The sequence below is a fragment of the Oncorhynchus mykiss genome, chromosome 15 (genome assembly GCF_057628025.1).
Source record: "Oncorhynchus mykiss isolate SJ-2025 chromosome 15, ASM5762802v1, whole genome shotgun sequence".
Classification (NCBI taxonomy): Eukaryota; Metazoa; Chordata; class Actinopteri; order Salmoniformes; family Salmonidae; genus Oncorhynchus; species Oncorhynchus mykiss.
In genome coordinates, this window is record NC_143036.1 from 86,587,283 (window position 1) to 86,599,805 (window position 12,523).

A 12,523-nucleotide genomic window follows, 5' to 3' on the forward strand; every position below is an offset into this window, starting at 1 on the left:
TGGACAACTTACACTGTTGGCCGTTTGAATATTTTTGACATTACTGGTGGCCATCTCCATCCCTTGAGATTGAAAGTCGATGTGGCTTCACCCAGCAAATGGCGCTGTATGCTGTCCTCATTAATGCCACAGGCTAATCTATCACAGAGCATGTCCTCTAACATAGCCCCAAACTCAGTGTTCACAGAGCTCAAGTAATTCAGCAACAGACTGACCTGTTTTCTGAAAATGGCAGTTGAATTTGAATCACTGAAGTCATTGGATTGTGGTGAGTCTGAACAAGAGCAACTCCCGGTGTCCGTGGTGTAGCCAAATTACTCATTAGCTTGTAGGTTTTAGTCCCACACACACACAAGAGAATAAAGCGCTGTTTAGCCTCATCTGTAATTCCATTTGCCAAGAAAAAGTGTCCCAACCATTCCACAAATTCCATCCAGTCCTCATTCTCTTCCACAACCTCAGTGATAGTCCCAAACATTGCCATTATTACGCCAACTTGTCCTTGATCCTCGTTAGCAATTTCCACATGCTGCTGATTGTCACCATCAGCGTTTCTCTCCAGCGGTGCCTGCTCTCCGTCGCTCATTTATAAGGATCGGCCCCTTTAAAAAAATGTTTTGCCGAAAATGACATACCAAAATCTAAATGCCTGTAGCTCAGGCCCCGAAGCAAGGATATGAATTTTCTTGGTACCATTTGAAAGGAAACTCTTTGAAGATTGTGGGAATGTGAAAGGAATGTAGGAGAATATAACACAAAAGATAATACAAAGAAAAAACCAACCCTTTTTTATATATTTTTTGTACCAACATCTTTGAAATGCCAGAGAAAGGCCATAATGTATTATTACAGCCCAGATACAATTTAGATATTGGCCACTAGATAGCAGCAGTGTATGTGCAAAGTTCACCTGATCCAATGAACCATTGCATTTCTGTTCAACGTTTTGTATCAAGACTGCCCAAATGTGCCTAATTTGTTTATTAATAACTTTTCATGCTCCAAACTGTGCACTCTCCTCAAACAATAGCATGGTATTCTTTCTCTGTAATAGCTACTGTACATTGGACACCCTAGATTAACAAGAATTTAAGCTTTCTGCCAATATCAGATATGTCTATGTCCTGGGAAATGTTCTTGTTACTTACAACCTCATACTAATCGCATTAAACATGGTGAAGCCCTCAATGACGCTGCACATATTAAAACAGGCTTTCTGGCACAAGAGCCCTGAATCGATCTATATGGTTTAGTAGGGTTACTGTCATAGTGTGGACACTATATCAATAATGACATTCAATATGTTATTGTACTTAGTATAGTATGTTAGTAGTATGTTAGTATAGTATGTTATTGTACTGCAGTATAGTATGATTACTATTCATGTGTTCATGGTTATTATTGGCCTTTCCCCTTTGATGATGTCATCACCCAGAGTTGTACCTGTTCAATGTGACTCTACCACAGGATGAGTGGGCTGTATCGGTTTGCTGTGTTTGTACCGTTTCTACATGGCTGGACACCTTTAATTTATTAAGGATCCCCGGTAGTTGCTGCCAAGACATCAGCTACTCTTCCTGGGGTTTATTATGGATCCCCGGTAGCTGCTGCCAAGACATCAGCTACTCTTCCTGGGGTTTATTAAGGATCCCCGGTAGCTGCTGCCAAGACATCAGCTACTCTTCCTGGGGTTTATTATGGATCCCCGGTAGCTGCTGCCAAGACATCAGCTACTCTTCCTGGGGTTTATTAAGGATCCCCGGTAGCTGCTGCCAAGACATCAGCTACTCTTCCTGGAGACCAGAAACATTATGGCAGTTATGTACAATACAAAATATTACATGCCATTACATTTCACAACACAGTGTGTGCTCTAAGGCCACTACTGGACTTAGGGACTGTGAAGATACCTCTGGTGGCATCAGATACCTGACATGGAATATAGGTCCATGTTGTCATGTCTCTATGTAGGGCTATGCCCCTCCCATAGTCTGTTCTGGACTTAGGGACTGTGAAGAGACCTCTGCTGGCATCAGATACCTGACATGGAATATAGTTCCATGTAGTCATGGCTCTATATAGTACTATGCCCCTCCCATAGTCTGTTCTGGACTTAGGGACTGTGAAAAGACCTCTGCTGGCATCAGATACCTGATGTGGAATATAGGTCCATGTAGTCGTGGCTCTCTGTAGGACCCTCCCATAGTCTGTTCTGGACTTAGGGACTGTGAAGAGACCTCTGCTGGCATCAGATACCTGATGTGGAATATAGGTCCATGTAGTTATGGCTCTATGTAGGACTATGCTCCTCCCATAGTCTGTTCTGGACTTAGGGACTGTGAAGAGACCTCTGCTGGCATCAGATACCTGATGTGGAATGTAGGTCCATGTAGTCATGGCTCTATGTAGGACCCTTCCAAAGTCTGTTCTGGACTTAGGGACTGTGAAGAGACCTCTGGTGGCATCAGATACCTGATGTGGAATATAGGTCCATGTAGTCATGGCTCTATGTAGGACCCTCCCATAGTCTGTTCTGGACTTCGGGACTGTGAAGAGACCTCTGGTGGCATCAGATACCTGATGTGGAATATAGTTCCATGTAGTCATGGCTCTATGTAGGACTATGCCCCTCCCATAGTCTGTTCTGGACTTAGGGACTGTGAAGAGACCTCTGGTGGCATCAGATACCGATGTGGAATATAGGTCCATGTAGTCATGGCTCTATCTAGTACTGTGCACCTCCCATAGTCTGTTCTGGACTTAGGGACTGTGAAGAGATCTCTGGTGGCATGTCTTGTAGGGTATGAATGGGTGTCCGAGCTGTGCGCTAGTAGTTTAAATAGACAGCTCAGTGCATTCAGAATGTCAATACTTCTTACAAAAACAAATATTGATGAAGTCAATCTGTCCCCTACTTTGAGCCAGGAGAGATTGACATGCTAGGATGTTAGCTCTCTGTGTTCATTTAAGAGCCAGCCGTGCTGCCCTGTTCTGAGCCAATAGTAATTTCCGAGGTTTCTCGGATCTCGAACACCTGAACGCATGACTGAACAGTAGTCCAGGTGCAAGAAAACAAGATTGAGTTGTGGTTAAGGGTTTAGTGAATAATTTATCTCAAATACAATACTTTTAGTTTTTGAAATATTTAGAGCTAACTTATTTCTTGCCAACTTTTCTGAAACACCCTGTAGCTCTTTAAGTGTTGCAGTACTGTAAGCCAGTGAGTGGCATGTCATTAGTAAGATTGGCACAGCAGTCTACGGCACTGCAGCTCAGTGCAAAAGGCGTCATTACAGACACCCTGGTTAGAATCCAGGCTGTATCACAACCGGCCGTGATTGGGAGTCCCGTAGGGCGGCGCACAATTGGCCCAGCATTGTCCGCATTTGGCTGGTGTAGGCCATCATTATAAATAAGAATTTGTTCTTAACTGACTTGCCTAGTTAAATAAAGGTTAAAAAATTAAATAGAAAAAAGTAAGGGCCTAGACAGCTGCCCTGGGGAATTCCTGATTCTACATGGATAATGTTGGAGAGGCTTCCATTAAAGAACACCCTCTGTGTTCTGTTTTACAGGTAACTATTTATCTATCTATTTATAGCACATATGTTTTTCCAGCAGCAGACTATAATTGGGGCGGCAGGGTAGCCTAGTGGTTAGAGCGTTGGACTAGTAACTAAAAGCTTGCAAGTTCAAATCCCCAAGCTGACAACATACAGTGCCTTGCGAAAGTATTCGGCCCCTTTGAACTTTGTGACCTTTTGCCACATTTCAGGCTTCAAACATAAAGATATAAAACTGTATTTTTTTGTGAAGAATCAACAACAAGTGGGACACAATCATGAAGTGGAACGACATTTATTGGATATTTCAAACTTTTTTAACAAATCAAAAACTGAAAAATTGGGCGTGCAAAATTATTCAGCCCCCTTAAGTTAATACTTTGTAGCGCCACCTTTTGCTGCGATTACAGCTGTAAGTTGCTTGGGGTATGTCTCTATCAGTTTTGCACATTGAGAGACTGACATTTTTTCCCATTCCTCCTTGCAAAACAGCTCGAGCTCAGTGAGGTTGGATGGAGAGCATTTGTGAACAGCAGTTTTCAGTTCTTTCCACAGATTCTCGATTGGATTCAGGTCTGGACTTTGACTTGGCCATTCTAACACCTGGATATGTTTATTTTTTAACCATTCCATTGTAGATTTTGCTTTATGTTTTGGATCATTGTCTTGTTGGAAGACAAATCTCCATCCCAGTCTCAGGTCTTTTGCAGACTCCATCATGTTTTTTTTCCAGAATGGTCCTGTATTTGGCTCCATCCATCTTCCCATCAATTTTAACCATCTTCCCTGTCCCTGCTGAAGAAAAGCAGGCCCAAACCATGATGCTGCCACCACCATGTTTGACAGTGGGGATGATGTGTTCAGGGTGATGAGCTGTGTTGGTTTTATGCCAAACATAACGTTTTGCATTGTTGCCAAAAAGTTCAATTTTGGTTTCATCTGACCAGAGCACCTTCTTCCACATGTTTGGTGTGTCTCCCAGGTGGCTTGTGGCAAACTTTAAACGACACTTTTTATGGATATCTTTAAGAAATGGCTTTCTTCTTGCCACTCTTCCATAAGGGCCAGATTTGTGCAATATACGACTGATTGTTGTCCTATGGACAGAGTCTCCCACCTCAGCTGTAGATCTCTGCAGTTCATCCAGAGTGATCATGGTCCTCTTGGCTGCATCTCTGATCAGTCTTCTCCTTGTATGAGCTGAAAGTTTAGAGGGACGGCCAGGTCTTGGTAGATTTGCAGTGGTCTGATACTCCTTCCATTTCAATATTATCGCTTGCACAGTGCTACTTGGGATGTTTAAAGCTTGGGAAATCTTTTTGTATCCAAATCCGGCTTTAAACTTCTTCACAACAGTATCTCGGACCTGCCTGGTGTGTTCCTTGTTCTTCATGATGCTCTCTGCGCTTTTAATGGACCTCTGAGACTATCACAGTGCAGGTGCATTTATACGGAGACTTGATTACACACAGGTGGATTGTATTTATCATCATTAGTCATTTAGGTCAACATTGGATCATTCAGAGATCCTCACTGAACTTCTGGAGAGAGTTTGCTGCACTGAAAGTAAAGGGGCTGAATAATTTTGCACGCCCAATTTTTCAGTTTTTGATTTGTTAAAAAAGTTTGAAATATCCAATAAATGTCGTTCCACTTCATGATTGTGTCCCACTTGTTGTTGATTCTTCACAAAAAAATACAGTTTTATATCTTTATGTTTGAAGCCTGAAATGTGGCAAAAGGTCGCAAAGTTCAAGGGGGCCGAATACTTTCGCAAGGCACTGTACATATCTGTCGTTCTGCCCCTGAACAAATCATACATGATTACTGCATACAATAGCTGTAGGATCAGCAGAGACATTCAGGGCAGTAAGAGGGACATATAAGGGTATGATGTACATTTGCTACAGCATTACGACAACTCAGCGACACAATGATAGGGATTAAATGAACTGGGCTTGGGTCATTGATATGCCCTAACCCCATTTCCTACTGTATTATCCAGTAACATACTCCTTTAATGTGGTGCACTGCTACTACTAAAAATGCCACCTTTTTGGTGTTCATGGATTTCAGTCGCATGACTTTGCTCTTTCTTTCCAGTTGTTGTTGATATTGGTTTGTTGATTGTTGTGTGTTACAGAGGAGATCTAAACTTTGGGGGGAGGTGTCCGAGTCTCGACCCAGGCAGAGTAGCCCTGAGGAGGGCAGGCCAACTGCCGTGGGGGGTGGTGGGCTGGAGCTGGCCTCACGTCTCCAGTTACTCAGTAAAGACTCCCACTCACTCGGAGAGGAGCCTGCAGGACTGCTGGACCCTGGACACAGGTCCCCTGTGGGCGGAGCAAGGTAACCTCACTGCATTAATATATTCCACGAGGTAACATGTATGAGCATGTATTTCTGTGTTCTTGGTAACAGCAGAGTGAGCATGTATTTCTCTGTGTTCTAGGTAACAGCAGAGTGAGCATGTATTTATCTGTGTTCTAGGTAACAGCACAGTGAGCATGTGGTTTCTCTGTGTCATATGTAATTTCACAGCTAGCATGTGGTTTCTCTGTGTTCTCGGTAACAGCACAGTGAGCATGTATTTCTCTGTGTTCTAGGTAACAGCACAGTGAGCATGTATTTCTGTGTTCTAGGTAACAATAGAGTTAGCATTTATTTCTGTGTTCTAGGTAACAACAGAGTTAGCATGTATTTCTCTGTGTTCTAGGTAACAACAGAGTTAGCATGTATTTCTGTGTTCTAGGTAACAATAGAGTTAGCATGTATTTCTGTGTTCTAGGTAACAACAGAGTTAGCATGTATTTCTCTGTGTTCTTGCAGATGTCGCCAAGACAATGGAGAGAGTAAAGCGTAGGTTTTAGATTGCTGGGTAAACACCGCCTCTTCCTATCTACATAATAAACTAACATGAACTAACTCTCTATTCGCTACACCAGTAGCCTAATGAAAACTCTTTCCTCTCTAAAGTAGTGTTCTAAAGACAACTGTCGCTTTTACTAGTGCCATAATGATAACTGTCTCTTTAACTAGTGCCCTAATGATATCTGTCTCTTTAACTAGTGCCCTAATGATAACTGTCGCTTTAACTAGTTCCCTAATGATAACTGTCTCTTTAACTAGTGCCCTAATGGTAACTGTCTCTCTAGACTAGTGCCCTAATGATAACCTCTCTCTAGACTAGTACACTAATGATAATCTCTCTCTAACTAGGGCCCTAATGATAACTGTCTCTCTAGACTAGTGCCCTAATGATAATCTCTCTCTAGACTAGTACCCTAATGATAATCTATCTCTAACTAGTGCCCTAATGATAAACTCTCTAGACTAGTGCCCTAATGATAACTGTCTCTCTAGACTAGTGCCCTAATGATAACTGTCTCTCTAGACTAGTGCCCTAATGATAACTGTCTCTCTAGACTAGTGCCCTAATGATAACTGTCTCTCTAGACTAGTGCCCTAATGATAACTGTCTCTCTAGACTAGTGCCCTAATGATAACTGTCTCTCTAGACTAGTGCTCTAGTCAGTTCCTCCAAGGTTTTGTGATGTTTGTTGTTGTGATATCAGTCGGCCCTGATGATAACTGTCTCTCTAGACTAGTGCTCTAGTCAGTTCCTCCAAGGTTTTGTGATGTTTGTTGTTGTGATATCCGCTGGCCCTAATGATAACTGTCTCTCTAGACTAGTGCCCTAATGATAACTGTCTCTCTAGACTAGTGCTCTAGTCAGTTCCTCCAAGGTTTTGTGATGTTTGTTGTTGTGATATCCGCTGGCCCTAATGATAACTGTCTCTCTAGACTAGTGCTCTAGTCAGTTCCTCCAAGGTTTTGTGATGTTTGTTGTTGTGATATCCGCTGGCCCTAATGATAACTGTCTCTCTAGACTAGTGCCCTAATGATAACTGTCTCTCTAGACTAGTGCTCTAGTCAGTTCCTCCAAGGTTTTGTGATGTTTGTTGTTGTGATATCCGCTGGCCCTAATGATAACTGTCTCTCTAGACTAGTGCCCTAATGATAACTGTCTCTCTAGACTAGTGCTCTAGTCAGTTCCTCCAAGGTTTTGTGATGTTTGTTGTTGTGATATCCGCTGGCCCTAATGATAACTGTCTCTCTAGACTAGTGCTCTAGTCAGTTCCTCCAAGGTTTTGTGATGTTTGTTGTTGTGATATCAGTCGGCCCTGATGATAACTGTCTCTCTAGACTAGTGCTCTAGTCAGTTCCTCCAAGGTTTTGTGATGTTTGTTGTTGTGATATCCGCTGGCCCTAATGATAACTGTCTCTCTAGACTAGTGCCCTAATGATAACTGTCTCTCTAGACTAGTGCTCTAGTCAGTTCCTCCAAGGTTTTGTGATGTTTGTTGTTGTGATATCCGCTGGCCCTAATGATAACTGTCTCTCTAGACTAGTGCCCTAATGATAACTGTCTCTCTAGACTAGTGCTCTAGTCAGTTCCTCCAAGGTTTTGTGATGTTTGTTGTTGTGATATCAGCCGGCCCTAATGATAACTGTCTCTCTAGACTAGTGCTCTAGTCAGTTCCTCCAAGGTTTTGTGATGTTTGTTGTTGTGATATCAGCCGGCCCTAATGATAACTGTCTCTCTAGACTAGTGCTCTAGTCAGTTCCTCCAAGGTTTTGTGATGTTTGTTGTTGTGATATCCGCTGGCCCTAATGATAACTGTCTCTCTAGACTAGTGCTCTAGTCAGTTCCTCCAAGGTTTTGTGATGTTTGTTGTTGTGATATCCGCTGGCCCTAATGATAACTGTCTCTCTAGACTAGTGCTCTAGTCAGTTCCTCCAAGGTTTTGTGATGTTTGTTGTTGTGATATCAGCCGGCCCTAATGATAACTGTCTCTCTAGACTAGTGCTCTAGTCAGTTCCTCCAAGGTTTTGTGATGTTTGTTGTTGTGATATCCGCTGGCCCTAATGATAACTGTCTCTCTAGACTAGTGCTCTAGTCAGTTCCTCCAAGGTTTTGTGATGTTTGTTGTTGTGATATCAGCCGGCCCTAATGATAACTGTCTCTCTAGACTAGTGCTCTAGTCAGTTCCTCCAAGGTTTTGTGATGTTTGTTGTTGTGATATCAGCTGGCCCTAATGATAACTGTCTCTCTAGACTAGTGCCCTAATGATAACTGTCTCTCTAGACTAGTGCTCTAGTCAGTTCCTCCAAGGTTTTGTGATGTTTGTTGTTGTGATATCCGCTGGCCCTAATGATAACTGTCTCTCTAGACTAGTGCTCTAGTCAGTTCCTCCAAGGTTTTGTGATGTTTGTTGTTGTGATATCAGTCGGCCCTGATGATAACTGTCTCTCTAGACTAGTGCCCTAATGATAACTGTCTCTCTAGACTAGTGCCCTAATGATAACTGTCTCTCTAGACTAGTGCTCTAGTCAGTTCCTCCAAGGTTTTGTGATGTTTGTTGTTGTGATATCAGTCGGCCGTGATGATAACTGTCTCTCTAGACTAGTGCTCTAGTCAGTTCCTCCAAGGTTTTGTGATGTTTGTTGTTGTGATATCCGCTGGCCCTAATGATAACTGTCTCTCTAGACTAGTGCCCTAATGATAACTGTCTCTCTAGACTAGTGCCCTAATGATAACTGTCTCTCTAGACTAGTGCTCTAGTCAGTTCCTCCAAGGTTTTGTGATGTTTGTTGTTGTGATATCCGCTGGCCCTAATGATAACTGTCTCTCTAGACTAGTGCTCTAGTCAGTTCCTCCAAGGTTTTGTGATGTTTGTTGTTGTGATATCAGCCGGCCCTAATGATAACTGTCTCTCTAGACTAGTGCTCTAGTCAGTTCCTCCAAGGTTTTGTGATGTTTGTTGTTGTGATATCCGCTGGCCCTAATGATAACTGTCTCTCTAGACTAGTGCTCTAGTCAGTTCCTCCAAGGTTTTGTGATGTTTGTTGTTGTGATATCCGCTGGCCCTAATGATAACTGTCTCTCTAGACTAGTGCTCTAGTCAGTTCCTCCAAGGTTTTGTGATGTTTGTTGTTGTGATATCAGCCGGCCCTAATGATAACTGTCTCTCTAGACTAGTGCTCTAGTCAGTTCCTCCAAGGTTTTGTGATGTTTGTTGTTGTGATATCCGCTGGCCCTAATGATAACTGTCTCTCTAGACTAGTGCTCTAGTCAGTTCCTCCAAGGTTTTGTGATGTTTGTTGTTGTGATATCAGCCGGCCCTAATGATAACTGTCTCTCTAGACTAGTGCTCTAGTCAGTTCCTCCAAGGTTTTGTGATGTTTGTTGTTGTGATATCAGCTGGCCCTAATGATAACTGTCTCTCTAGACTAGTGCCCTAATGATAACTGTCTCTCTAGACTAGTGCTCTAGTCAGTTCCTCCAAGGTTTTGTGATGTTTGTTGTTGTGATATCCGCTGGCCCTAATGATAACTGTCTCTCTAGACTAGTGCTCTAGTCATTTCCTCCAAGGTTTTGTGATGTTTGTTGTTGTGATATCCGCTGGCCCTAATGATAACTGTCTCTCTAGACTAGTGCTCTAGTCAGTTCCTCCAAGGTTTTGTGATGTTTGTTGTTGTGATGTCCGCTGGCCCTAATGATAACTGTCTCTCTAGACTAGTGCTCTAATGATAACTGTCTCTCTAGACTAGTGCCCTAATGATAACTGTCTCTCTAGACTAGTGCCCTAATGATAACTGTCTCTCTAGACTAGTGCCCTAATGATAACTGTCTCTCTAGACTAGTGCCCTAATGATAACTGTCTCTCTAGACTAGTGCTCTAGTCAGTTCCTCCAAGGTTTTGTGATGTTTGTTGTTGTGATGTCCGCTGGCCCTAATGATAACTGTCTCTCTAGACTAGTGCCCTAATGATAACTGTCTCTCCTAACCCTAACCCTGATGATAACTGTCTCTCTAGACTAGTGCTCTAGTCAGTTCCTCCAAGGTTTTGTGATGTTTGTTGTTGTGATATCCGCTGGCCCTAATGATAACTGTCTCTCTAGACTAGTGCCCTAATGATAACTGTCTCTCTAGACTAGTGCTCTAGTCAGTTCCTCCAAGGTTTTGTGATGTTTGTTGTTGTGATATCAGTCGGCCCTGATGATAACTGTCTCTCTAGACTAGTGCCCTAATGATAACTGTCTCTCTAGACTAGTGCTCTAGTCAGTTCCCCCAAGGTTTTGTGATGTTTGTTGTTGTGATATCCGCCGGCCCTAATGATAACTGTCTCTCTAGACTAGTGCCCTAATGATAACTGTCTCTCCTAACCCTAACCCTAATGATAACTGTCTCTCCTAACCCTAACTCTAATGATAACTGTCTCTCCTAACCCTAACCCTAACCCTAACCCTAATGAGAACTGTCTCTCCTAACCCTAACCCTAATGATAACTGTCTCTCCTAACCCTAACCCTAATGATAACTGTCTCTCCTAACCCTAACCCTAACCCTAATGATTTAGCGGCGTTTTTACTCACATTTTGCTATGTCATTTGCAATGTTTTTTTATATATTTCATATACATCAATAAACATTTATGTGCTCAGTTCTCGTACATTAAAAAATACTAGTATACTTTGGTATAAATACTGTCATATTTACTGTAGTATATTGTAGTTTTCACAGTTAACTATAGTATAAATACTGTAGTTAAAGAAAACTGTATTATTTACTATAGTAATTTAGGTAACACTTTACCTGACACCCTGTGTCATATGTTATGACACAGTCATAACCATGTCATAATATATTATAACAGCTGACATAACATGCCATAATAATGTCATATCACTGTCATGACCCATATATTTACACCTTTTGTGACATACATTGCGCTATTTTATGACACCTACAGGAGTGTCAAAACCCGCATTTATTCAAATTAGTTTTTTCCCTGCCAAGACGTCTCCTTTCTTTGAAAGTTTGTTTTGTAAATCAGTTGTTGTACTTAATTCTTTACTCATGTTTTTTTCCATTATATTTTGAATGACTTGTAGAAAATACACGTAATGACAACGTCAAAAATCATTATGAATCAAATCAAATCAAATTTATTTATATAGCCCTTTTTACATCAGCTGATATCTCAAAGTGCTGTACAGAAACCCAGCCTAAAACCCCAAACAGCAAGCAATGCAGGTGTAGAAGCACGGTGGCTAGGAAAAACTCCCTAGACAGGCCAAAACCTAGGAAGAAACCTAGAGAGGAACCAGGCTGTGGGGTGGCCAGTCCACTTCTGGCTGTGCCGGGTGGAGATTATAACAGAACATGGCCAAGATGTTCAAATGTTCATAAATGACCAGCATGGTCGAATAATAATAAGGCAGAACAGTTGAAACTGGAGCAGCAGCATGGCCAGGTGGACTGGGGACAGCAAGGAGTCATCATGTCAGGTAGTCCTGGGGCATGGTCCTAGGGCTCAGGTCAGTTGAAACTGGAGCAGCAGCATGGCCAGGTGTACTGGGGACAGCAAGGAGTCATCATGTCAGGTAGTCCTGGGGCATGGTCCTAGGGCTCAGGTCCTCCGAGAGAGAGAAAGAAAGAGAGAAGGAGAGAAATAGAGGATGCACACTTAGATTCACACAGGACACCGAATAGGACAGGAGAACTGACCCTAGCCCCCCGACACAAACTACTGCAGCATAAATACTGGAGGCTGAGACAGGAGGGGTCAGGAGACACTGTGGCCCCATCCGAGGACACCCCCGGACAGGGCCAAACAGGAAGGATATAACCCCACCCACTTTGCCAAAGCACAGCCCCCACACCACTAAAGGGATATCTTCAACCACCAACTTACCATCCTGAGACAAGGCTGAGTATAGCCCACAAAGATCTCCATATAAGCCAGATAGGCCTATCACATACAGGCCCTTATATCAGTCAAAAAGAGGGTGTGTGGCGTCCCGAGTGGCTCAGCGGTCTAAGGCACTGCATCCGGGTTCGATCCCGGGCTGTGTCGCAGCCAGTTCGCAACCGGGAGACCCATGAGGTGACGGACA

General features: G+C 42.8%; 1 protein-coding gene across 9 annotated transcripts in view; it reads left to right on the plus strand.

Moving 5' to 3' along the window:
• shank3b (SH3 and multiple ankyrin repeat domains 3b) overlaps positions 1-12,523 on the plus strand; it is a 117,433-nt gene that overhangs the window by 92,599 nt on the left and 12,311 nt on the right. For 7 of the 9 annotated variants that reach the window (XM_090201529.1, XM_090201527.1, XM_090201525.1 and 4 more), the window contains one exon: positions 5,707-5,909. In XM_090201529.1, the coding sequence (XP_090057655.1) occupies positions 5,707-5,909 (203 nt within the window). Of the gene's footprint in view, positions 1-5,706; positions 5,910-6,389; positions 6,439-12,523 lie in introns of all 9 variants that reach the window. The other 2 variants (XM_090201531.1, XM_090201532.1) reach the window with 1 other exon arrangement.